Here is a 26,678-nt window from a genome sequence, read left to right on the forward strand (position 1 = left end):
AAACAGAATTCCAACACCTCTTTTTTCTTGTCTTTTTTGCTCCATTCTCATTCACACTCTTCTCCCCCCAATGACATGCTGCACAGCTTACGTATCCTTACCATGATTACGTACTGCAATGATCCACTTAAGCGTGACCATCAAAGCACGATGGTGCCCAGGAGAGCGACCCAGAGCTGTGAAATTCTGTCTGTGTGAGGCCTCTTATTGCAAATCACCTGTCCTTTAGATGTGTTTGGACTGGAATGACGCACGGTCTACGCAACACAGCAGGCTCAACAATGTGTAAATGTGAGCAGAATATGGTTTGCGAGGTGTGAGACTGACGGGGGAGAGGCGGGGGCCAGTGTGGGGGAATATATGTGCAGAGGCGGCATCAGGTGGTCCCCTTCTCAATCTAGTAATTGAGGAGACATCCAGTATAATGAAACAACAGGGCTCACTCCTTACTCCCTCATTGCCTCCCGCCTCCCTCCCGGGGGGAAAAGGAGCATCTCTTTCCAGGGGGGGGGCTCATGTGTAATGGCAGGCAGTAGCTCTGTCACACACCATCTATTTACACACACTATAGACTTGCACTTGTGCGTGCAAGGTCGCAAACATGTGGCTCTCTGGGAGAGAAGAAGCGAGCGTGTGATCTAATAGGTTCTGTATCAGCGTCTCACAGACCTCTGAGCCACTCTTGTCCACTCGGGGTTTCCATAGAGACAGAGACAGGTGGGCGCAGAGAGCATGACGAAAGACAGGGAAGACCCACACAGCAAATGAGGGGGCGAGAGATGAAAACAGGCAAAAAGCAAAAGGAGGTGGGTGAAAGTGAAAGAGAAAGATAGTGGACGTGTAGATGGATGGATTAGAAAATAGAGTTGAGGGGGAGACAGAAAGTGAAGGACAGAGAGAGGGAGGGTGAGGTTACAGATAAAGCGTGAGGAGAAGGGGAGGCGATGGGGAGAGAGCGTGGGAGGATGTCAGGCCTTCAGTCACAGGGGAGTCACTGTGAGGTGGCTTCAGTGACGACAGCCGGGATGTTAAGGCAGGAACACATGCACATACACAGCTGCACGCACATCAAATTTCCTAATGGCCTGCCCACCCGTCCACCCTCAGCAAACAGTTTCAAACTGAGGCGAAAAGAGAATACATCACCCACACATCTGTCTCTCTGTGACTATCTCCTCGGTATCATTTTATAATCTCTCCTACAGGTTTGACAGCTTTCACAAACTATTTAAAGGTTTTTTATGTATCAGAGAAGGAATGGTTTGAGGGCACGTGCAGCCTCTGCAGTCTAAATAAAAACAAAAAATTGTAAGAGGCTTAAGGCATGAAACACATCGCTCTATCTACAGTGTGAATCGAGATAATTGTGGCTGCTGCCACAATTTATCCGAATCTCCCTTCAGCTTGTCATCCAAATGAATTCCTCTAACTTTATGTCGATTAGCAGCCCCTTTAAAGTCTCACGTGGGAGCAGCATTGATTGAATGCCATGATAGTCACCACTGAACCTGCTATTATAAAACACTCACTGAAACCATAATCACTTGTGAGGGTTTTACGCTCCTTTGCAGACAGGATTGCTGTTTCTGTGACTGATGAACAGCAGGTACTAAAACGGATCTGTAGTATTCACCATTCATAATTCTGTTTCATTCACTACAGCCTCCCCCTCACCCCCCTTAGCCCGCAGCACCCACGTCCTCTATCTTCCCCCTGCCCCTCCCCACCCACTGCGTGCCTCCCACCCACCTGCTTCCTTGACTGCTATGACTCAGTCTTCCAGCTGAGGGTACAAGAGGATAAAAACCTGGATGAAAAACAGCCAAGAAAACCATTTTACTCAAAGAAATAGAGCAATTGGCAAGGAAAGTGGCTGCTGCATCTTAAGTTTGATGCACACACACACACACACACACACACACACACACATACATACACACACACACACACACCTACAGTCCTCCCTCATCAGAAACACACACACACTCACCGCCCCCACATTGAAATTGATGCACTCTGACTTTATCCACTAATTCATCCTTAACAGCAAAAAAAAAATGGGAAGGCAGTGAGGAGTGTGTCAAAAATAGTTTTTCATTTCTCTAGATAGAAGTGTGTGTCGTCACGACTCTGTGACATAGACGGATGATTTCTTAAAGGCGAACCTGCCAAATGCACGCCATACATGGAGTGTGAATCAGAAAACCTTGAGGAATCAAACCTGTCGATCACATCGCTTTGTTATTCCACGTGTGACTTCAACCCATCTGTGCTGTTTTTCTGGCTCATCATTACTTTAACTCCTCGTCATCGAACTAAAATATAGCAGGAGAAGATAATGTTTCATGAATGGTGTCTGTGCCTCCTGTCTGCATGTCTCTCACGCATCAAATCCATTCAGAAACCTTACTTCATTAATTATGCAAACTAAATGCAGCATAATGGATCGTAATGTTAGCCATGTGACAAAGGCACCAGCTTACATAACAGGTGATCGATCAGGCGGACAAAAAGGCAGATTTACAACAGAGTGAGGGTTTTCATTTACTGAGAAAGGCCGCACAGCTGCACATGCAGCTGGCTGGTGTTCAAGTTTACCAATTATTTTACCTCACACAGCAGCCCATGTGCCACGAGTTGCTGCACATAAATCATCGCAGCGCTCTCGGCTTGGGCTTGAGTCTTCGAAATCATTGGCAGAAAGCTGGCGTTACAAACTGCAGGTAAAGAGTTTGAAAGATGATGTTTACCACATATTTAAATCAAAGATGTTATACAGTTGCATTATTCGGCCTCTGCTTGAGGAAATGCTGCTAGATTGTGGATGTGTCTGTGCAGGATGGTGTCACAGTTTGGATCTTTGGTTAGTTATATCCTGTTTTATTTTGTAGTTCATATGCTTGTTTCATGTTTTACTTTCCACATCCTGCCTTTGTCTGTTTTCCTTCCATTTTTCCTGCTCACCTGTGTTCCATTAGTTTGTCACTCCTGTGTACCTAATCCTGTGTTTCCCCCTCACTCTTTGTTGGTTTGTCTGTGTCTCCTGCGTCTCCTGCGCCTGTTTCCTGGTCTTCATGCGTCTTCCACATTGTCCGTGGCTTCTGTTTTGTCCTCAGTTTTGAATTTCTCTCAAGTTTTTTCCTTGGACTTTCCTTTGCCCGCCTTTTGCTGTTTGCATTTTTGATTTTGGACTTTGCACATCAGCTTATCCTTAAAGCTCAGTCCAAAGGATGTGACTTTATGCACATCCTCCAGTGCTTCGTCAGTAGCTAAAGTTAGTTTAGAGTCTGCAAACATAAACTAACAATGTTCTACAGGTCCCCTTTAAATGCAATGTCTATGTATTACAAGCCAAACTTGTAAAACATATGTTACGCTTATAAAGTGCCACTTTCTTCTCCCATCAATCCTCTCAGAACCCCCAAAACGTATCTTGTGAACCTTTGGAAGAGCCCCAAACACTACAGGTTTGGGACTAATCGGACATGAACATTACAAACTGCTCACATATGGCCAATAAGAAAAGTGGTTCATACACGCAAATCACGACAAATTATGCCCCTTTAAAACATCTCAAGCTGATAATACTCTGTTTACTGTTTTATTATTATGGATAACTGTGTATTTTAAAATGTCATATTGGTACTTCAGTGGTAGTAAAGTCCAATGTCTGGGTATCTCTTCCATCACTTTCGTTATAAACAATAACCTTCTCTGACTCCAGGGCCTATAATCGTATGAATGATGCCATTTTCTGATTAATACTTCTACTAATGCCTGTGACAGAATTGTGTTACAGGAATGAGAGTTTGACATCATCGGCAGGTCAGAGATGAGACTCAGATCTGCGTGTCTGTGTTGTGTGTGCGTATGCTCATGTCTGTTTTTGGTTGGGGTGGGTCTGTTTGTGTGTGCTGATGTTTATGCCTGTGATCCGTGGCACTGCTGCTGTTTGCAGTGAAGCATGTATTAGCATGGGACTGGAAGAGGAGGGGAGTGTCTCACTGTGTGTGCAGTTGTGTGTGTGTGTGTGTCTGTGTGTGTGTCTGTGTGTGTGTCTACACTGATTGACGTCACAGACGCCCACTCATTTCCATCTTGTCTGCGTGTGCGGAGAGAATAGATCCCCATCTGCATCCAGCTCTTTTCCCCCCTGCATGCCTCTCCTCTCCTCTCCTCTCCTCTCCTCTCCTCTCCTCTCCCAGCCCCCTCTCTCTTTTTTCTCCCTCACCTCTTGGTACTTTCTCTTCCTCTCCTTCTCACCCCTGCCTCTTCCCATTCACTCGGCTCTTTGTACATCCCACCCCCGTGGAGTGCAGCCAGCCCCGCAGATAAACAAGACAGTCGAACACAAACAGTTTAAGACAGCCAGACAGCAACATCCTCTCAGAGTAGCATATGAGAGAGCCTTGCCACTAAACATCTGCTCACTTCAAGCATCACTAAGGTCCGGTCTGCAGGGAGGACATTGGACTCAGGCTTTTTTCACACAAAATGTCAGTGTGTACCTGTTGGTAACTTGTGTGCGCTCATATAATCCTCCTGTGTGTGTGTGTGTAAACATGTGCAAAAGTGTGACGTCCTTTCCACAACAAATGCTCATCCACATTCACACACTGGTATCCCTGGTGACGACAGGACATCATTTAAATCACTTCCTCGTAAAAGGTCATCCTCATCCTTTACGCAGAGAATTTCCTCCCCCTTCTTACTACACACGCCAACGCACACAGGAAAGGTGTGTCTTTGTGTGTGTGTGTGTGTGTGTGTGCGAGCCCCCCCCCTGACCAGAGTGATGTGGACAGTGGCTGTGAATGGATGAGTGTGGGGAGGAGACAGCGGCTGGAAATGCGTGGGATGACAGAATAGGATGTGCACATGTTTAAAAAGGGAAATGGGGCTATTTTAGTCAACATATCATAACCCATCAGAGAGTTAGAGAGGACAGGGATGAGAGTGCACACTGGGGGGAGTGTGAGTGTGTGTGTGAGGCTCTGGGCACAGCTCCCTTGTGGTTACTAGCCAGTGAAAAGAGAATGAAGTGCAGACAAGCAGGCAGACTGGCAGATGGTCAAACAGACAGTTAACCAGGCAGACAAACATTCAGTTCAGGCGGGCCGGGCAGCGAGCGTGCACAGCTGAATGGATGAAATAATATTGGAGTAATTAGCTCCTTGATGTCAGGGTGCCCCAGGAGAGGGCTGTGTGTGTGTGTTTGTGTGTTTGTGTGTTTGCATCTTTATAGTATCAAAGCCGTTAACGAGTCAGAGGGCTGATCACAGGAGACAGGATGAATGGACGGATCGATGAAGGTGTAGGAGCCGAGGAGGAATATCACAGATGAAAGAAGGTGTTGGTAAAGAGGGGCCACCATGACTGAGATCAGAAACTTTCTGTCTGATCAATAATGTATTTCCTTTAGCCCCCCCCCTCCTCTACTCACATCAACAGATCCCACAGAGACAGAGGATGCTGAGTTTACAGCCCGGGCTTGAGAGACTGGCTCTTAATTGAACCGTCTTGTCGAATACAGGTTAAACAAAAAAGCATCAAACACATGAGGATTAAAAGAGAGCATGATGGGAGATGTGACAGAAAGAGGAGACGGGAGCCTGGGGGGATCAACTATGGAGTGTTTGAAGTGCTTTTTCATGATGAAATGTGTGATCTGTCCCCTATCACTCGATGATTCCTAGATATACGCCCCAGGAGAAGAAAAAAAACGATAAGACTTTTAATACAGCACCTAATAAATTGGAGCCATCAGAAGCCATGACAAGTGTGCTGTGCGTTTGCAGGAATAAAATATAAGACGACGCTGCCATCTAGTGGTGGCGCGGTGCAACAGCGCCATGCAGGCAAGAAAATATCGACAAAATGGAGCCCGGTGCTCGGCCATGACAATGCAGGTCAGAGGGGCTGCAAGTGCTGCACAAAAACACCCGACACAGCGTCACATGTTGTGGGAAATGCATGCAGGGATTCATGTGCAAGAAGACGAGCTGCTGCTGCAGCCAATCAACTCTTATGTTAGCTTTTGTTTTTTAAGTAGAGGTCACCATATAATCAAACACATTTTGATTATATGGTGATTTTTTTGCATTTTTTAACATCAAAGCGCTTCAAAGAACATAAATGCACATTCACTGTTAATGCTGGAGGCAAATGCACACACACACACACGCACAAAACAGGAGGAGAAAGGAGCCTATTCATATTGTGTTTGCTTAATAGACTACATGCATCCTCTCCAGTGGACGCACGCAGCGGCTCTGTGTATTTATAAACTAAATATGGAGCTCTCTTTATATGATGTTGCTAAATAAATCAGTGATATTTCATTTGAGGGGTGAGGTGAATGTGGGTCACGCCGCTCAGGCTTGAGTTCATGGAGAGTTAAATTGGAGTGTGTGAAGCCTGAAGGGGAATGAAGATGGAGGGGTGGGGAACGGCTGTCTGCTCCTTCAGAGGGTGCAGGCCTCTGTGGGCAAAGATACACAGAGCTCCACAACCCCTCTCCTCTGTCTCGTGATGGCTGCAAGACAAGGGAATGAAGGCTTCAGTGGAGGCCTTGAGTTGTTTGGTATCATGTCCTTTACTTCAGTGTTTCAGTGATTCACAACAACTGTGAATCATTCTGTGAAAATGAAGAAGGAAGAAAATACTCCCTAACAAGGAATCCAACAACAAGTGTCCTAACTGTGGCTGGCCCTCTGAATCTGCAGCAACAGATCTGTGGGATTTATCACGTCCGTTACAATCCTCAGCAAACCTACAGCGAGTTCGGATCAACAAACTCCCACTGTTTAATTGGACAAAGCTAATAAGTAGGATGGACTGCCAGTGTTAGCAATCTGTGTCCTGCAGCAGCAGTCTCAAAGGACATGTTGGATTCATCTAGTGATATTACTTCACAGGCATGTTTCATTTAGTCGGAGGTCGCAGCATCTGTCTGGGTCCTGTTGTCTTGCATCTGCATGTTAAAATGAATGTCAAGTGTGCACTACAGGTCTGATTTGATATCTGCTTGTACAGGGGAATAGAGAAAAGCTGCCATGTGGATCGTAATAAGGCTAGGCTACAACTAGGGTGAGAATAGTATCACAGGTATCAATATAGCTTTTCCTGTTTCCAGATGACACACTGGAACTAGTTGATGATGCTTCAGATGCATGCAAACTACAAGGTTGAAAGAAAACCCCCTTTTTTCTACTCTCATGGTGTTAATGCGGAAGCTTCAACTTCCACGTCTTAAAGAAACAAACTGGAGACATCGATTCGAGGAAAATTCCCAGGACTTCTTTTTATTAAGAGAATTTCAGAACATAAGAGAGGGACCAGACACCTGCATTTGTCAGAGGTTTCCAAATTCAATTGTTTTAAAAAAACCAGAGTGTTTAGAAAAGCCGACATGACAGCGTGGATGGAGCAGGAGCTGTTTTTACACGCAGGGTCGTCTAAGAAGAGACAGGTCGGAGGCAATCGCTGTTCCCGGAATGTTTCACATGTTCATCTTCCTCTTTCTTATGTGGACAACACACTTTTAACACGCTTTTTTTTTTTTGTTTGTTTAAACACGATTTCAATGGAAAAAAAAAAAAAAAAAACAAGAGACAGAAGCAAAGGGAACTCACTGCACATTTAGAGGTCTAAAAGAATCACCCACATTAACATGGCTGAACCGTTAATAAAACATGGATAAAGGCTGAACTGTAGGGGGGAGGAAGGTCTAATCTGTGGAGGAAGAAGAGAGGGCAGGAGGGTGAGGGGGGGGGAGAAGGGAGGAAAAACACAGGAATACACAACTCACGACATAGCCAATCCGGCAGGGACGCACTTACTACACCACACAAGCCTTCAACAATCATGAAATGCCATTTAAAAAAGATTTTAGTGTGTTCATCTTGCTTGCAGACACTTGATATGACCACTGCAAATCTGCAAGGCGCTCCATAATCAGCTTTGCTTTTTGTGCTAAAAATCTGTACGGATACTTATAAAATCATTGATAAAAATATTCCTCTGTTAACAATACGCCTTGGAGGGAAACCATGTGAGAGACTTGGGGGGGCTGGCTGGCTGGCTGGGGGGTTCAGGGAGGGAGGGATTGTAGAGGAGGAGGAGGAAGCTTGGGCAGTGGTGCTACTCGGACTTTGCCTCCTCCTTGGCCTCCTCGGGGGCTGCCTCCACCTGTGGGACAAAGCAGACGAGCAAGGTCAAAACGCTGAACCGGCTTACTTCTCCTGCGGTCAGGAGCTTTATATTTGACGTCTACCCACCTCGTTGGTCTTGGCCTCTCCGTTCTCAGAGTGGTTTTCCTCGTTTGCCTCTGCCTCTGCGTTCTCCTTCGCCTTCTTGGTCTTCTTGTCCTCCTTCTTGTCGTTCACAGCCTTTTCTTTCTAGAATGGCGACAAAACAGCCGTTAACAGGAGGCCGAACACTCACACACGACCTGCGTCCTCTGCTTTGTGGTGCCGGTTCATCTCTTACCTTTGCTGCCTTCTTGGCCTTTGGTTCCGGCTTGGGCGGAGCCGGCTTCTGTGAAGAAATCGGGAAAAAGATCAAGTAACCACTACGTCCGAGTACAACACTACTTTCTTTGCTAATGTGGTATTTTTATCGGTTATCTGAAGGCACTAGAAGACTTTGGCTCCTGTAAGACACTTTTTAAACTGGCAACCAAGATTAAAACTTAAAATGTGCCCTACAAGGAGACTTGTTTTGACACAGACATTATCTAAAGGTTTTTAACAATATCAATGATCGTCCCTCAATAGGATAATTAAGGAATTTAGACAATATTAAGGTACTAGTCTACACTAATAGTCCTCTATTATGCCCACTATTGGTATTTAGTGTGCATTTTACCAGCCCTGCACTTTTTATTTGTGAAAACCTTTCTAAATCAGATTTTATAACTTTAATTAGGCATTATATTAGATTTAAGGTATTTCTGTCAACTTAATTACTACCTAATTCCCTACTTGAGCAATCTTAACTAAATCTTAAGCTTAATAATGTATAAACTACATGTGTTAAAAGGTTTTAATAGCTAGGAATCAAATGTATGCATTTTATATAAAGATATCCTACTTTTCTACCCATGTTTGCTTCTCTAAAAGCAAAATGTTGCTTTATGAAGTTAGTAACGTGTCTTTTACCACTTTTAAGCCTTTTGCCGTGTTTTACGTGTTTTCTTGAACTGTATGTGTTAATGTAAATGAGCTGGCTGTGTTTGCATGTGTGTCTTCTTACCGCCGATAACCGGGCTGATCTCCTCTGAGGCTGAAACAGAACAAAGACCGTTATCACAGGGCTTTTATTTTGATTGGGACGTTATTCGGGAAACACAACCTTGAAATTAAACACTTGAGTCCTTTCCTCCTGATAAAGCACCACAATGTCCCACAAATGCTGATTAAAATGTAATTGCGATCAAATGTTTGAGCTGTTTGGTGGCCTGCCGGCTCTTACCTCCTCCCTGTCTCCTCCGTCTGTTCCTTGTGACTGAAAAACACAAAATTAACAAGTTAAAATCAGAAAAAATTTAATTAGAACATTTTTGAGAGTTTATAATAACAGGAAACAGTTGCTAAATGCTTCAAGCCCATATTATGAATAATAACAGACCTGCTGAAAAAACTTTTTAGTTTCACGTGAAAACTAAAATTTATTTCAAATACAGGTCATTTTAAAGGCTTACAGCCCAGAAATGTTGGGGCAATGCATGAGTTCAGTACTGGGCTGCGAGAGCTCAGCCATGTGGGCCTGTGGAGCCATATTTTGAGGGCCCGGGCCCTGCTTTCCCCTTTCACTCCCCCATCTCTTTCTCTCATTCAATGCATGAAGCTCAGATTTGAAAGCTGGCGCGGGAGTCTTGGAGAAGGGGGAGGGACCTGCCGCGGCTCTCGCGCGCCACCCGGCGGCGGAGCCACGCCATCGCAGCCATTTGGGACTATGAACAAAGAGAGAAAATATACAATTTTATCGAAACGCGTCGGCGAATGTTTGCTTTTGCGGCCAAAATGCAAAGTAAAGGCACTGTGGCATTTTCTGGTGCCGTTTTTGGCCGGTTCGGTGGCGAAATGGCGATAAGTGAAGCGTTTGTTCTCGGTAGGTCGGCGACGAAGGTGGACAAGAGCTGCAAAGCATGGCTGCTGCTTGTGCTTTAACTGCATGGACACCGAGAGAGACTTCTGACTCTCCAAAGGACAGCGGCTCACGGAGGAAAACGCGATTTATAGGCCGTGTCCGAGCGGGAAAATATTCATTCTAACACATAAAAAATGTACATTATATCTAGAAAATAGGCAAAAATTACCGGCGAAAAATAACGGTTATACACTGCGTTATAATTAAGTAATGTCTCAGAGGGATGTCTTCCAATCGTTTGCATTGCATTAATAGCTGATATCCCCCTCAAAGTATTTTTGTTATTTTGAAAATACGTACCTTTCTCTTGGGCATGTTGATCTCTTGGAGGTTTTCTTACAAATACAACTAAAAACTGTTTTTCTTAGTGGGTTCAGTGCATGTGAAGACGAGTGTCTCCCTTATGCTCGGCAGTGTAGTAAACACACTGGAACAGAGAGGCGAGTGGTTGAATGGGGGGAGGGGTGCGGCCAAAGGCATGATTGATAGGCTCTCGGCCAATCAGGTGACGCCATTCGGAGCTGCAGAACACTTGGAATTTTGGAGCCGGTGATGATCTGGGGTCTGCGCGAATGGCTTCTTGCAGGGAAGAGATGGGAGGAAGCCTCGCAGGAGTGAAAAGGGGTTGCATTCGAGGACATATTGCCCTCGTACGAGTGTGTTTAATCACAGCTAGGAGGAGGACGGAGGGAGGCCGCGCCGTCAGCCTGAGCGCACCGCTGTACAGGCCCCGGCGGCGGGCTCCGTGCCCCCGGTGGAAAGCCATGCATCCTCGCTGGCTCGCCTTTTAAAGCCAGGGCTCACATCTGCAGCGGCCAGCGAGGAGAAATGTCACCACAAATTCACTTCGTGTTTGAGTCCAATATGGCGCCCACTCCTCTCCGACACATTTTTTTTTTTTTTCTGTTTGTCAGTCGGCTTTCCTAAATTCGTTTCAGGGAGAAAGCCTTGCGTCGTCTGCCCCAGACGCCTGCAGGGGGCCCACAGAGCCCGTGTAATACTGTGGCGGAGCTGTTTCACACACACACGCGCACACAAACACACAAAAAAGCTCCCAGTAAGTGTTCAAAATCACAGCAGATCTTATTTCTTCTTCGCTCCTTATATTTATTTACCACACATGCATGCAGAAGACCACCTGCAGCAGGGCACATTCACAGTGTCAGAGAACAATGGCCCGCGTCTGGCTTGCAGACAATGGGGTCGATGCTGAAATATTCAGACAATATAACCCTGCTGTCTTGCCGCCCTGATAGGCCTATAGCCTCTGTGTGCGTGTACGTGTCTGAGTGTGTGTGTGTGAGTGTGTGTGTGTGTGTGTGAGAGAGAGAGAGAGAGAGAGAGAGGGACTAGAAGGGGCGGGGAGGCAGAGTAGAGGCGGAGGAGGAATGCAAAGCTCCATCCAGTGCTGAGAACTGGAGCATTTGCGCAGATAGTCTGCGCTGCCTTCACACAGACACACAGCATTTCAGCCGGGGAAGTTTGTTGTTGTTGTTTTTCGTGTCTGTCTGCCGAGCAAGGTGTCTGCAAGGAGCCGGAAGACCGACCAACACATCATCCAACCGACCGACCGACCGCTGCTCACCGGACTCAGCATCAGGGATTTTTAATCATGGTGATCAAAGTGTACATAGCATCGTCCTCTGGATCCACTTCGGTAAGAGATGAAAGAATGCCACTGAGTCTATATGTGAGGTTTGAGCTGGATCCATGTGCAGCAGGCTGTAGAAAGGCAGCTGAACTTTTATTGAACTCTCGAAGTGATGTCCAGGCTGTCATCCCTCAGTCAGGAGTGGTGTGACTCATCAGTAAGCATGCTGCTCTGTCCTCCTCAAGACTTTGGGGCCAGATGGGGTCCCTCAATGTCTCGTTCTGTCTTTCTCTCTCTGCCTTCTTTAACTTTGTGACAGAGGATGAGGCAGAGAGGAAGTTTGAGGCTGGGCACACTACTCTCTCAGCTGTGGTTTGTCAGTGTTTCCTGATGTGACAGTTTAGTGTCTGTGCAGCTGAAAACAAGAAGGCATGCAGTAAAAATCAACAGTGCACTTATTCTGTCACCTAATGCCAGAATAGTTTGCTTCGCAGTCTGTGAGACAGATCTGACCTGCTCCAGAAAGTCTCAAGTGTTGCCTTCACTGTCCTGCAGCCTGGAGGACCTTCAGCTTCCACTCTTGCCAGCTTCTTCCTGACTGTAGAGGAATGATGGTGATGCAATTCTCCAGGGCCCCTTTCTAGACCTGCAGCTGCAGCCCAGGAACACTTCGGCTCTGTTTAGGACTTGTTGGGGGTCTGGATTTGGGGGAACATACAAATTTCCTACCTGAATTCTGGCTATAACGCAGTATTCTCGCAATCAAATGCATCTAACTTTGCAGCGATCAGTGGCGTACAATATCACAGGGAAATATCACTGTTCCCCTGCTCCAACACACCTGATTCAAATGATCAGCTCGTTATCAAGTGCTGCTGAAGCCTGATAAGGAGCCATTCATTTGACTCAGGTGTGTTGGAGCAGGGGAACATCTAAAACATGCAGGCCAGAGGGTCTAGATGGTCAGTAAAATGTTTAACAGTGCAATTTTGAAAGTGCTCTTTATAAAAAGGCACAGAAATAGTTGGCAGTAAATGTAGTGTAGCACTTAAAGGGGCACTGTGTAGTTTTGGAGAAGAAATTCAAGCTAAGAGTTTCAATATTTACTATATTAATGAAGTAATAATACAAACTCAGAAATATTTATTTTGTCCATAACTGAATAAACAAGCTGTTCTCAGAGGAAAATAAGGTCCCCAGAACGCTGTTTGAAGCTAGAAAGGTGGCAGGGTCCGCCAAATATAAACAGAGTAAAACAGTATGGAACTGTGTTGTCCTTTTATGTTCAGTTTGTTTATTCAGGCATAAAAAAATATACATTTCTTCCCCAAAACTACTTAGTGCACCTTTTTTTAAAAAGCTCATATTTGTCACTGTAGAAATGAAAGTGCCTCGTCACTGCAGGAGATTGAGATAGCCTTCGGGGATGATTTACCCTCATTGAGCAGCTTGTTTTCACGGCTCATCCACACACAGGAAGTGATCAAGCGAGTCTCTTTTCGGCCGGACAGCTGAGTGACTTTATTGCCCTCATAATAAATGACACTTGCGAAAGCTCAGCAGCAGTCTTACTGGACGCGAGGCTTCTCAAAGTCAGAGCGGCCAGAGTTGAGAGCCAGTGATGCCATTACTGTGCCGGAGCCTGTCCGGGCAGATACATTACCTCGCATTGATCTGTCTGTAGTGAGGCCTGTCTGAAGTAGCTGATATGCTTATGTCTTCTCAGCTGCATAGACACACTCAGACTTGCATTATCATATCAATTTTGCATCATGTTTAGAGTAAAGCAACAGCATTACTGACTAAAGTTAAGTGGAATAAACACATCACATCTGTTTTTTCTTGATTCGCTCTAATTTCTTTGGCTCCATTTTGAAATGGGATATGCTATCATAGTTCATAGCTCTTACTCCGTGTCTGATTTGTACAGCACTTCATGTTAAAATCCTCTCTTTGCCATGCGTGTCTTTACTGGTAAAAAAAAAGAAAAAAAAGATGAGTGACAAACTGTGGTCGAAACCTCTTGGCCAAGCTTGCAGTTCGATTGCATCAGTGACTACAAAACAATGTGATTGCATTCCAGCGATCCAGCGGTCTCTCTGCTGCTCCATTAATCACTCACATCTAGTTCAGTATGTGAATGGAACAACAGCCCGAACAGGGAGACAAGTAGGAGTATTCACAAACAATATTTTAAAGCTTTTGCTCCACTGAGGAAACGATTGCAGAGAGATGTATCAGATTCAGTGCTTGACAAGCTACAATAGTCAGCATTATTCAGGCAGATGTATTTTATTAAAGGCATCTGTTCAATGTTAGAGCAAATTTAAAATGCAGAAGAAGAAGAATCTGAGCCATATAACCAGAAATGGTTCTATGTCGCATCAAGGCTGGTAAACATCTCAAGAACCATAAAGTCTAATGGACTGAACTCTTCAGTCTCTATTATAAGATAACCCCAGCTGATTGACAGACAATGTGTAATAATGCACAAATGTCAGTTGGATGGAAGTGTTGTGTAGAAATCACAGATAATGAAGAACTGAGGTGAGTTGTGTCAACACGACTGTTCCCGTCTGCCTGAGTGGTGAATAAATGAGTTTGGGTGTGTACCCATTAGCCCTTGCTCTATAAGAACACGTATATACCTACTAGTAAGGATGCACAGATTTTGAAATTGTGAGCCCATATGACGCAATGTTTAAAATGGCATTTGGCCATTATACCAATGTTTTGTTGTTGTTTATTTTGTTTTTGTTGTTATTTATTCCCTGTGTGTGCCTGTGAAACAAATAACTCTTCAGCCCTTTATTACACTATCTTTGAAATAGTTCAAATTCGATCATACACATCATGAAACAACCTTTGATATTACCAATCTTTTTTCAAGGTAACTTCTTCGAAAGCCTTTTTGAGCCAGCTTTACAACTACCTACTCAATAGACCATATTGACACAGCGGCCATTTTCCTCTGACATCATGCCCAGGGTGGGAAGCTCAATTTTCTACTGCTGTGTTCCAGTTTCCCAGTCCTATAAACGTAGGGAAAGTGACAATTTCTTATCAATTAACTGTTTCCTGAATCATCCGCCACAGAAGAGACAATGGATAGTGAAAATCTACAGGGACGTCAGGCCATATTTCAAGGTAAAACAGCTTTTTTTTAAATAACCTGTTAGCTGCAGCTATCGTTAGCATTCATAATAATGATTTGTCTGATTTCCTACGTTTATACAACTCACAACGTAGAACACAGTAGTGTAACATGATCCCAGCATTCGAGCGTTAAAGGGAAATGGCTGCCGTGTGTTTATGGTCTATAAGAAGAATTTTTCAGTGCTTATGTAACCTCACAAACTGATGACAGAGATGTCAGGAGCCAATAGCTACTACTATCGTTGAGTGTCATCCTACTTGCTGATAGGCCGACAGCAGTCAACAAGGTGAATGCTGGCCAATGCTGATGCTCAGCCGCTGTTGGTGCTTCGCTAATACTTATTGCAATCCAATACAATAGTCTTGGATTAAATGTTAACTTTGTAAAGCCTTAAAAGCACCACACACAGTCTCACTTATTAGAAACAACATTCTGACATAAAAAATTAACATATTTAGTTTCGTAAAAGTGTTTCAGGTCTGCTCTCTGCCACAGTTAGGGTGTGTTAGTCCTGACTGAGAGCTGACATCATCGTATTTCCACCCAGTAATGACGAGCAGAGTGTTTGAGTCACCTGAAGAAATGGCGTTGTGACTCGCTGTGAATTCTCCAGAGAGACTTCTAGTGTTACCGTCAAAGTGTTTGTAAGGATGAAGTCACGCTACAAACCTGTGTCCTCCTGAACTGTGACATAAAAAAACACTTTTTTTTTTTTTTTTACCCGCTTTGGTTACATGGAGGCAAGATTTGACTACCAAACTAGGATTTTCTCATTTTAAATACACTTATGTAAATGCACACAAAACACACCTGTAGCTGGTCCACATGTATCATCATGTAATGTAAAAACAAAAAGAAAACCAGACCTGAAATGTTGGCCAGCACCACTGCACTTTTACTGCCTCATTTCCCTTTATGCACTGCAGCCACGCTATTGTACAATTTCCTCATTGCCACAATAAATGTACTAAGAGTCGTAATCACTTGGGAATAGTGAGTACAGCAGTGATCACGTCCAAGTTTTCTTCTTTCTTCTTCAGATTAACTGCTCTTCTTTCACTGTAGGTTTGACATTAGGGTCTATAGGTCAGGCTTTAGTTGGACGGCTGCGACAGTGACTCACTTTGCATAACAGGTTGGGGTTTTTTTTTTGGCCTTTTGCAGCGTAAGGCTGTTTTGAAACAATGCTGTAGTACTGACTGAGCTCAGGATTGGGTGGAGGCTACTGTGACTGCTGAATTTCCAGATAGCAACAGTTTTCAGCACAAATCAGACCTGATCTAATCAAGACAAAAAACCTTTATTTCTTCCAAACATGCCGGGCTGGAGCTGATTCATGTTTCCTTTAGTCCAGACTGCAGTTTCCTGCATCCAAACATTGGGACTCCTGAGCCATTAGAAAGGCCATTTAGTCTAATCTAAGAAGAAGTTTTGACAAATTCAGTTTAAGCGTCTTTTCCTTTTAATCTGAGTGAACTGAACATGAATTGACCCCTGCCCCGAGTCAACACAGCTGATTGAATCAGTCTGAACCATATTGATCCAAGCCTCTGTTGTGATACAGCGCATCCAGTCAATGTCTGCCATTGTCTGGCAGCTGTTGGCCGAGTTCTCTACTTTTTCAGGGATTGATCAGTCTGGATCTGATGTCATTGCCCAGCCACAGCCCTCACATGCTGAGGATGATGATTGTGATGATGATAAGGGTATGGATATGATGTGATGGCATATTTAGCAGATTCTTTCTCCACGTCTGCACTTTTTTTTACTTGGAGTCAAAATAATAATCCATGAAGCAACAGATATGTTTCAGTACAACATGCCTGATAAACCTTAGATCAATTCCTCCATTAACTTTTATTTTCAGCAGTTAAATCATCAGAAACTGTTTGTTGTTCAAAATTGAATTTAAAATAAACTTTTTCGGTGTGCTGATGACCACTCATATTGCTGCATGTAAAACCAAATGCAGTAATTTCAGCCTTCCTCACCTTTGTGGTCACACTGAATCATCTAATGATTACTGCAGTTCTTCTATGGGTGTGTACATGGACTGTCTTGAGAAAGTGCTAACACATAAGTGTAGTGCTGGTACCAGTGTGCAGTAAACAAACCGATGTGTCATGAAAGGTTTGCAAGTGTTTGTTTCATGCAGTCTTTGTGTCAGTGTACCAAAACCAGAAGGAAACATTTGAAATCAGTTCAGTAAACTTTCATGTGAGAGACAATTTACCAAATAATCTAATTTATTACATAAAAGCCTGCAGTCATGACAGCCATAATGTGAGGACTGTGCAGTGGTACTTTGGGCTAAGTGCTAATATCAGCATGCTAACACGCTCACAATGATAAACAGGTATGAAGTTGACCATTTTAAGCATCTCAGTCTAGCACTTTAGCATGCCAACACTTACTAATTAAAGACCAAGTATTAAGTATTATTTCTGAATTCGAGGTAGTGTGACCCCTCAGAGTTGCCGTAAGGTGTAAGGAGTCACCATTGTCTCCCACTGTTGCTCTTTTTTCTCCCACATATCACAAACTCTCAGGGGACACTACTTTTTTGTGTTCTCTGGTGGGGTGCCTTTTAAATCATGATGTTACAGTGATACAGGGCTCAGAAGTTGATGACTGTCAGTCATTGCATCGTCTATAAGCCCAATACTAGCCTATTGGACAAATAAAAATGTGATGACGGCGCCAGAGGAGTTAGTCTGGGATCACCAAAGTTGTTACAATTCATCCAGAGGTGAAACTTAATGGTTGTACCAAATTTCATTGCAACCCATCCAGAATATGGATCCAGAAGAAAAGCCACTAAATTCATGAGGGTATATCATCTGGGAACTATGAATGTCTGCATTAAACTTGGTGCCGTTCCATCCAGGAGATATTAAGATTTTTCGCTGGAATGTGAAAAATTTGACCTGCAGGTGGCAACACAGAAATAATAGGGTATCACCAAAAAAAGGGTGTCTTCTCTGGGGACAACGAATGGCTGCACAAAATAGGGTACCACATCCAATAGCCTTTAAGATACTTGACTACAAAATGTAAACTTCATAATGGTGCTAGAGGAAAAGTCACAGAAACACCAGTGTCACTAGGGTTCATCATATGTGGACCATGAATTTCTGTTATAAATTTCATGACAATCTAATCAACAGTTTTTGAGGTATTTCCTATGTGATGGACTGACTGACCAGTATTGCCTTCCACAGAGCAATGCAGCTAGCATAGGGAAAACCAGCTACGAGTTACTGCCTGATCCATGTCTACTTAAAAACAAACAACACAGAGACAGTCTCTCATGCTTTTGCATTTTGTTGGCCTTAGTTTCAGTGTATATTTGCATACCAAGGCAGTTTAGGTCAAAACATAGGAGCTACACGTCCAGCCCTCTGACTGCATGCCGGTCTGACACTGACTTATCTCAGTAATCTCTTGTCATTCTTGTACTGAGGAGTCATTTTCTGGCATTCCACAGAAATAGATAAGGTGCAAATAATACAAGGCAACAAGAGAAGAGTAGCTGTTTACTACCACGCCCAAATCCAGGGACAGTCTGTTTTTCTTCCTTATTAAAATCACTAGGAGCTCCACTCAAAGCGCCAGGGAGCCATGCAAATGGCTAAAAGAGGCAAAGCTTGGAACTGTCACTGTGCAATTAGAGTCAGGGGCAGATGGCATGTGGCCAGTTAGCCCTACAAATTAATTTTGCTTGGCAACAGTACAATGCAGGCTTGCTGGGAGATTGGCCAGCGAGTGCAGCAAAAGACTGGAGGAAAGAGGAGAAAGTGGATCATTGTGTTTAACTTTCCATTTTTTCAATTTGGGATAGAGTTAGTTTAGTGTCGTTCTGGGTAATAGCACTAGCTTACCGTGTACTGTGCTAATGTAAGTCAAAAGGGAGGGAGAGGAGGCAGACAGAGGATTGTCTGTGTTTACAGACAGAGTGAGTCAAAGTGAGTCTGAGCTCATGGCGTTCCACTCCGTCGCTTCGTCCCAGAGCAGGTGGGCAAAGAGCTGGTTTTAGGACTTTGGCCTCGGGAGTGCAACTGACATTAAATGATTCAAACGGTACCACAGCTTATCTGCCAGCAGTGTCTGCTCCCTCATTTCCATGCCTCAGTGTTGTTCCTGCAGATGGCTGCTCAGTAATCCACCTGTCTCGTCAGCATTCCGTAAACCAGGGAGGAGGCCTCACATGGAGGTGTCTGGACAATACATTGATAACCCTCCGCAGAAGCTTTCACGATGAAGTTGGCTTAGTTTGATTTTAGGTGTGTGAATGTGTGTGTGTGCAGCTGAGGGTGGATGTGTGTGTGTGTGTGTCTCCTTGCAGCAGGCCTTATTTGGCTCGTGTTTGACCAGTTACCTCCTCTCGAGTCCCAGAGGAGCTCTTGTTTCCGTCTGGCCTTGTAGGGCCATCCTGCCTCTTACACACACCCACTGAGACCTCATTGGACCACAATTTCATACTCTTAATCACACACACACACACACACACACACACACACACACACACACACACACACACATCCATATAGATGAGGCAGAAGCAGGAACAACATATCTACATCTTCCTTTAGCTCCTTTATTCTCTTGCTGAGTGTGACAGATGAACTAAGATCTGATAATACACTCTGAAAACAGTGAGCCTACATAGGATGTCACCATGTCATTCTCTTATTTCCTGTTGAGTTGGTTATTTGAGTTCTCTCAGATGAAATGAGAGCAGGATGAATTATTTTGAAAGTCTCACAAATGAGACAAGTGTTAATTTTTGTGTGTCACTGCAACAGAACAGCCTTTTGTAAGAAAAAGGTGCCTTTCAAAAATAATCACATTTGCATGTAACAACCGCATAGTGAGAAAGACAGCAGCTCTCATGGGGATTGCCAACACGGGCTGTCTTTGTTCTTTTTCTTGTATAAAATTGTCAAATTAAAAGAATGCAACATGTTACATGTAGGTTTGAAATGGTTCTACTCCAAACAAAGTGAAATTTCCTGTCTTGGGAGTTGCCATCTTCCTCACTATCTGATGTTTTTCTTGCAGATAAAACACAATTTGTCCTCGCTTGGCCTTGCCCGAGTTCACCCTTTTCAATACTCTTCTATCACTTCATTGACAAACGAGTGGTAACTTAGTAACAGAGCAGCCAGCAGTCACTGTAGTGTAATATCTCACAGCAGCAGACTGATGACAGTATGGTGAACCGAGGCCCTTATGTTTCCTCGTGAGGCTGAAGTTAACACATGTCTAACTGACAACTTCCCCTCTGTCGTCCTCCCTCATCTCCCCCCCCCACCCCACACACAGATTAAAAAGCAGCAGCAGGACGTGATGGGCTTCCTGGCGGCCAATAAGATCGAATTCGAGGAGTGTGACATCGCGGCCAACGAGGCCAACAGGAAGTGGATGAGAGAGAACGTTCCGGAGGAGTCCAGGCCGGCCACGGGGAACCCTCTCCCCCCACAGATATTTAACGAAAGCAAATATTGCGGGGTGAGGCGCACATGCACACAGATGCTTCGAATTACTGGCACATATCTGTAGTAAGCTTTGAGGAGCTCATGTCCTCAGTAGACAGAAAATCATGCTAGGTGGGTTTAGACTAACGTTAAATATGTTTAAATCTGCTCTAATCAACATGTTTCTATTAACAATAGATGAAGTTACAATGCATCATGTGAAAGGTATCACTAGCAGTGACAAACCTAACGCTCCCCTCAGATGTGTTGCCATTTTAGTGTCTTTCAGATCATTGTTTAGGTTTTATGGCCAACAACTTTGCTGTTTTGGTTTAGTCTCACGACTCTCGTCATTGTATATGTCAGCAGAAGAAATGTGTGCTACCTTCTCAGTACCAGAGTGTAGACGGATTAAGTTAGCCGGGGAACATAGTGGAGCATTTAGTAACTAAAGAGACAAATATATCCTTCAGAAGTTGATGGAGACGTAAACGGAGCAAAAAAGAGTGAATATTGAATTTACAAAACAGGAATATATAATATATATATAACAAAATATAAGGGAATTTGGATTTTTATCCTCAAAGTATTTAAAGGAATAGTAAAATGGGCTCTGTGGAACTTCTGTAAGCTGGTCTTTAGTTTATGCGAGTGAACTTCTACACTAACGTTAGCGGCTGTTGCTCTTTGTAAGCAGAGCAGAGAGAGACACTGAGACGAGGCACTCAAGAATGTGCATAAAGTCACATCCTTTGAACTGTCATGAGTCCTTCACAAAGACATCCAGAGTCCAGCAGCATTAAACAGCTTAAACAAATCATCTATAGGCTTGTACAGGCAACTGAGAGACATGGAAGGTCTCATTTCTCACATCACATTACAATTCACTCACATACACTCAATAAAAAACGGATTAATATATGTAAAATGCTACAAATTGCTATGTAGGGGCCCCTTAAAACATTTGGGGAAAGAGAGTTATGAGATGGGAGTTAGATGAGAAGACCAATACCACTCCTATATCTGTCTGTCAAACTGGAGCCTGAAGCTGGCTAGTTTAGCTTAGCATAAACAATGTAAACGGAGGGAAACAGCTTGTCGGGCTCCGTCCAGAAGGACATGTGTGAATATGAGCGTGAATGGTTGTTTGTCCCTATATGTCAGCTCTGTGATGAACTGGCGACTTAGCCAGGGTGTACCCCGCCGCTCACCCAATGTCAGCTGGGATCGGCTCCAGCTTCCTCCCCCCCCGTGACCTGGAAAAGGATAAGCTATTACAGACAATGGATGGATGGATGGATGGATGGATATTAAATCTGTCCACAAACCTAGGCAAAAAAATGCAAAACAATATCGGCAAATAGTCCTGTATAAAACTGCCACTTCAACTTCACTTTGGTGTTTGTAATAAACAAACATGATATAAAGTGTTAAATTTGTGAGGTTTAGAGTTGCTAGTGGGCAGATTTTTGGCAACACAACTTAAAGCTGGGGTTAGTAAGATTGTGGAAACCAGCAAGAGCAAGCCAAAAATTGTAAGTATCCAACTGAAAAGTCCCACCTGCTTCCTTCAGAGCCACTCTTTCAAAATACATTGGTGTGCACTGTCTGACACACAGACTGTCCTCCTGCCGGGAGATGTGTTAGTGGCAAGACTATACATACATAAATACATAAACAAACAACTCTGTTAAATGCAGGAATGCCACAATCATATAAACACAACCCAAATAAGCTGCCACGGACATACCTCGGTCCGAAAAGGTTACTCAGGGGGACAGTTATGCCTTAGCTGCTGAACATCAGGCTCAGGAGCTGTGTGCTGCTGAGAGCAGCACAACGTTGTCATCGCTAACCATTACCCAACTACCTAATGTCTCACTCACATGTAAGAAAATGCCTAACATGATCATAATGAACATGGCTTTTGTTAGTACTCAACCCTGTCAAGCTAGCATTGGGAAATTTTGGCTGCACTTTGGCCATTCTTGTGCCACTAGCTCGCCGATAGCTTTGGCAATACACCCGCCTATTCCTGTGGAAGACTCCGGTCATACACAGTGAGTGCAGAGAGCAAAGGGCAGCGTGCGTGGAGGCAGACAGGTACGTAGGTTGACAGACAGGTAGCAGGTCCAATCGTTTCATACAGGCCGAAAAAGATGATTGGATGGGCTTGTGAGAGGCCTGCAACAGCCAGGCTGCTGTCAAGATGTCAAGAGATTTTCTACAAATATAACAAACATGCTTCTACAATAACTTACCAACCCTAGCTTTAATTTAACCATCCCCTTGCTCTGGCTTAATATTTAACAGGCAGGTATAAGACTGGCATTGTTCTTCTCATCTAACTCTCACCTGAAAGTCAATAATTGTACATCCCAACATGTCATGTGTGGAGTTAATATTTACAGAAGTGAACAGTTTGAATTGATAGAATAAGAAAAAAAAAATTTTTTTAGGCAGCTGTTCAAAAACTTGTCAGAAGGGTTGGGTTGCCGTACTTCTCATATCCTGACTACAGCCCTACTCAGATATTCTCCACCAGGTGCCCTAGCCTTCTGCCCTGTGTCGGCAGATGCTAATTTACTCCCATTAGAAAGACCTTCAGCCTGGGTGCACTGAGCTGTCATGCTGTGCAGCTAATGGATGGCTGGAAGTGAAGTTGCACATGCAGGATGGGCTGTATTGAATGTCACAGACAAAGAGAACAGCATTTCCCAGGATACTCGCAGCTGTTTGTGTGTGTGCACCGGTATGTGTGTGTTTGGGAGAGAAATGAGGGAAAACAAAGGAACTCGAAAGAGTGAGGGAACAAGAATGAGAGACAGACTGCAGTAAATGGATGAATGTGTTAGCTTGTTTACTCTGGGTTACAATACCCGCCTATCAGATTGACTAGCCTGACCCTGGACAAATAACACAACCTCGTCTGTTCTCCATGTGGTGTTGCCACCCAGAATGTCGCCCTCAGGCTCTGATCCGAAGCCTGTTTCACATTATCGTTCCCGAGTTCAGATTCAAACGAGCTCATCCTCTGATCGATCTGCCTCTAAAGTTCTCCCTGTGTCTTTTCTCAGAACTATGAGGCCTTCTTCGATGCCAGAGAGGAGAATGCTGTTTATGCATTTCTGGGTCTGACCGCTCCCCCAGGCTCCAAGGTAAGCTTTCGAACACAAACACACACTGTTATCTGTCCGCTGTTTGAACTGCATTCCTACAGCTTAACCATACTTCCTGTAACGGCAGCTTACATGCCTAAAAATATATTTATCCTCGCAGTGTGATTTCCATACAGAAAACACACGTATTACATAATACATCTGTTCATGATATCCTTCTTCCTTCTTTCCTCTCCCTGCTGCACACTGGCGCCTCCTCTCTGCCACAACAGGAAGTGCAGGGAGGTGTGCCAGTTACCATAGAAACAGAGGGGTTTTCCTCTGTGTGGTGGCTGAGGATATATAAACCAATATCCTCCATTTTAATACAACACCCTCTCCCTCTTCTCCTCCTTTCTCCCCCCTCTGTCTGTCTCCAGGAGGCTGAGGCTCTATTGAAGAAAGCACAGCAGTAGCAGCTTTACACCGTTTCTACCTGCGACCTCAGGCCTAGTCCTAAACCCAGACCTGGACCTAGACTGACCTGGAACTGATCCAGGAGAAAGAAAAAGCAACATTTCACTCAGCTTATAAATATGTGTACGGTTTTTCAGTATTCTTTTTTTTTTAATTATAACTAATCTGTGTTCAGCTGTGCCTTGTCAGCTGTAGTGAAGGGAGGTGCTAAAGCAGAGCATTATGGGTATCTACAAGCAGCTCTGCTTCCTCCCAGTAACCTCAGCCTGCTAAGCCTATTGGCCTAATGACATGTCAATCAATCCTTTAGCATGGACGTGTAGCTTCCTGTTTGAGAAGACATCATCACACACAAGAAAATGTACGCTCTGTTGTAAATTGTAACACAGATTCATCATTCGGCTAACAGGACGTCATCCATGTCGTCATAATCATCGTCTATTGAACTAGACTGTTGAATCCCGGGAACATTGAGTCAAATGTTGTGCTCTTGCCAGTCATGTCATCGCCACAACTGCTGCACCTTCTGTAAAACTTACCTATTACAATCCCATTCTCGATGTTTGTATTTACGTTATATTGTCTTAATGCTGTTTCAATAGCAAACTTTTTTCTACAAGATGATAAATGTTTAAAAATGATAATACATGCCAAAATTACAAATCTGCAAACATGAAGGGATGTGACATTTAGTTTTTTTTATTTGTTGTTCTTGTTTTTTAGGGGAGTTGGACAGCTGTTTCGTTTCGCTATAAGCGTCCTGTTTCACATTGTGTTGGTGATCCCTGTCTTACATAAGTTGATACCTTCACTAAAATAAAATAAAGAATCAGACTGCAAGCTTGACTCACAATAGTTCTTGGTGGTTTTGAAGTTTCACTAAAGACACAGACACATTTTAAATAAGTATTGCCTTCTTATGACTTACTTTTTTATGCACAATAAATGATTTTAAGTTTACAGAATATGACTAATCTTTCAGTGAGCATGGTTGGACTTTGTGCGCTTTCAAGGCATCCAAATATGAAGTGGGGGATTTCATAGATTTAGAAATATAAACATTGTGAAAGAGACTGTGGGTGGTTTTGAAGAAGTCGTTACTCTATCTTAAGTCAGTGACATTTTCGGATCTGCAAACATTCAACACAAATACCCAACCGCTAAAAACACCCTGCAATGGTGATGGGAAATTTTTACTCAGAGGCACATGTAATTCTTACTTCACCACATTTCTGTGACAGCTTTAGTAACCGCTAACTTTTCAGATAAAGGTTTAATATCATCACATCATGTTTTCTTTTTGTCATTTTATACTCATACGGGCCTGTGTGTCTGAATTAAGTGAAATTGAACTGAATACATCACAAAACTCCCTTTTGTATCCAAGATTCAATTTAATTATTATTGTGCGACACAAGATTGCATAACTAAATTATTGTTGTTGTCCCTTTGTGCTACTCACGAGAAACAAAAGTTATATAAATAGATGATTAAACATGAGTGATAAAAATAAAAGTTAGTGGGGGTGTTGGAGGATGAATTGTAGAGTCTCACAGTCTGAGGAAAACAGATGCTCTGGAACGTGGTGGTTCAGAGGCTTTGTGGATGTGTTCGTGACTACTCAAACCTCTCTGGCTTCTTCAGTATCGACACTATGGTGGACAATGCCATGTCTGTATGAGAAAGATAGTGAAGATGATTGTTATAAGATAAGACTTAGTAGGGACTGGAGCTGTGCTTTTAGTTTTTCTATCCAGCACCAATATCATTGAGGTTTTGTGCATGTGCACATGACTTCTGTAACTTCATAAAAAAAAATGTAAACCCAATGATTTTGTCTCATGACTCTCTGGATAGTTTATTTATGATGTCTGTGAGTTCCCAGCAGCTCCATCAAGGAGTTAATTCCTCTCTAAACTTCTAAGATGGATCTATTTAAAACGGTTTAGGGCCTACATGAGTTAATCCAATATTACTTTTGTATTTCTTCTCTTACCTTGCATCATACCATGACCCCTCAGATTTATCTTTTGGGCTTTCGGAGGGGGGCTGACCCCTGGGTTGGTAACCCAAAAATGAAAATTCAGTCATTATCTACTCACCTCCATGCTTTGGTCCCTAAAACATTTCTGGAGCCTCACAGCAAAGTTGCAGCATTCTCCTAAACAAATGAAATAGATGGGGACCTTTTATAAACTGTAAAGAAAAAAACAACTGAAACGAACAGCTGGTCCAGCACAGTGAAGTGTCTGGAAGCCCTGAGATCCTAAATTGATTTAAAAAGATGTTATATACACCTTTTTTAAGCTATTCACTGTAGCTGCTAAAGTAAAAGTGTCAGCGCTCACCCAGTGTGAAGTGGGTGCACAAGCTTGGCCGCACATTGAAGGTCTAAATAATGTCTTTTCAAATGAATTTGTGATCTTGTAGCTTCCAGAGACTTTGGCTGTATGGAGCCATTTTAAATTTTTGGCTCAACTTTCCATCTACTTCAGTTGTTTAAGAAAATGCTGCAACACTGTTTTGCTGTAAAGCTCCAGAATACTTCACCAGACTTTCCATCTGCATACGGGTGAGTAGATAATGACTGACTTTTTCATTTTTTGGGTGAACTTAACCAGCTTACAACTGTAAAATGCTACGTACACATTCATGCATCAGTGTAAACAATCCAAGAATTGAAGGAGCCATTTCTCTACAGAATACATACTTTGACAGTAACACTT

General features: G+C 43.5%; 2 protein-coding genes across 3 annotated transcripts; one reads left to right on the forward strand and one right to left on the reverse strand.

The window, feature by feature from the left end:
* Nucleotides 1-7,277: 7,277 nt before the first annotated feature.
* Nucleotides 7,278-10,610, reverse strand: LOC311257228 (uncharacterized protein). 2 transcript variants are annotated; one of them, XM_084352756.1, is made up of 6 exons: nucleotides 10,453-10,610; nucleotides 9,475-9,507; nucleotides 9,256-9,285; nucleotides 8,491-8,535; nucleotides 8,280-8,399; nucleotides 7,278-8,190 (listed from the first exon to the last, which is right to left on the reverse strand). In XM_084352756.1, exons 1-6 carry the CDS (start codon nucleotides 10,465-10,467, stop codon nucleotides 8,143-8,145), a joined length of 291 nt encoding a protein of 96 aa, XP_084208882.1. In that variant the 5' UTR covers nucleotides 10,468-10,610; the 3' UTR covers nucleotides 7,278-8,142. The 2 variants fall into 2 exon arrangements, with proteins under 2 accessions (XP_084208882.1, XP_084208881.1); XM_084352755.1 differs by having other exon boundaries at nucleotides 8,491-8,538; nucleotides 10,453-10,609.
* Nucleotides 10,611-11,496: 886 nt separating this feature from the next.
* sh3bgrl (SH3 domain binding glutamate-rich protein like) lies at nucleotides 11,497-24,798 on the forward strand. Its single transcript, XM_084352754.1, has 4 exons — nucleotides 11,497-11,809; nucleotides 20,226-20,411; nucleotides 23,455-23,535; nucleotides 23,916-24,798. Exons 1-4 carry the CDS (start codon nucleotides 11,765-11,767, stop codon nucleotides 23,949-23,951), a joined length of 348 nt encoding a protein of 115 aa, XP_084208880.1. The 5' UTR covers nucleotides 11,497-11,764; the 3' UTR covers nucleotides 23,952-24,798.
* Nucleotides 24,799-26,678: the final 1,880 nt, after the last annotated feature.

The sequence above is a fragment of the Pagrus pagrus genome (genome assembly GCF_965226575.1).
Source record: "Pagrus pagrus genome assembly, chromosome: 5".
NCBI classification, from domain to species: Eukaryota; Metazoa; Chordata; class Actinopteri; order Spariformes; family Sparidae; genus Pagrus; species Pagrus pagrus.

Bases quoted from the DNA above. Each gene is read 5' to 3' on its own strand.
- LOC311257228 (XM_084352755.1), bottom strand. The intron at 8,400-8,490 runs GTAAGAGATGAA...TCGCCATTCTAG, and splicing joins AGGCCAAGAAGGCAGCAAAG to AAAGAAAAGGCTGTGAACGA. The intron at 8,191-8,279 runs GTGGGTAGACGT...TTTGTCCCACAG, and splicing joins GAGAGGCCAAGACCAACGAG to GTGGAGGCAGCCCCCGAGGA.
- sh3bgrl (XM_084352754.1), top strand. From the start codon at position 11,765: ATGGTGATCAAAGTGTACATAGCATCGTCCTCTGGATCCACTTCG. The intron at 11,810-20,225 runs GTAAGAGATGAA...CCCCACACACAG, and splicing joins CGTCCTCTGGATCCACTTCG to ATTAAAAAGCAGCAGCAGGA. The intron at 23,536-23,915 runs GTAAGCTTTCGA...GTCTGTCTCCAG, and splicing joins CCGCTCCCCCAGGCTCCAAG to GAGGCTGAGGCTCTATTGAA.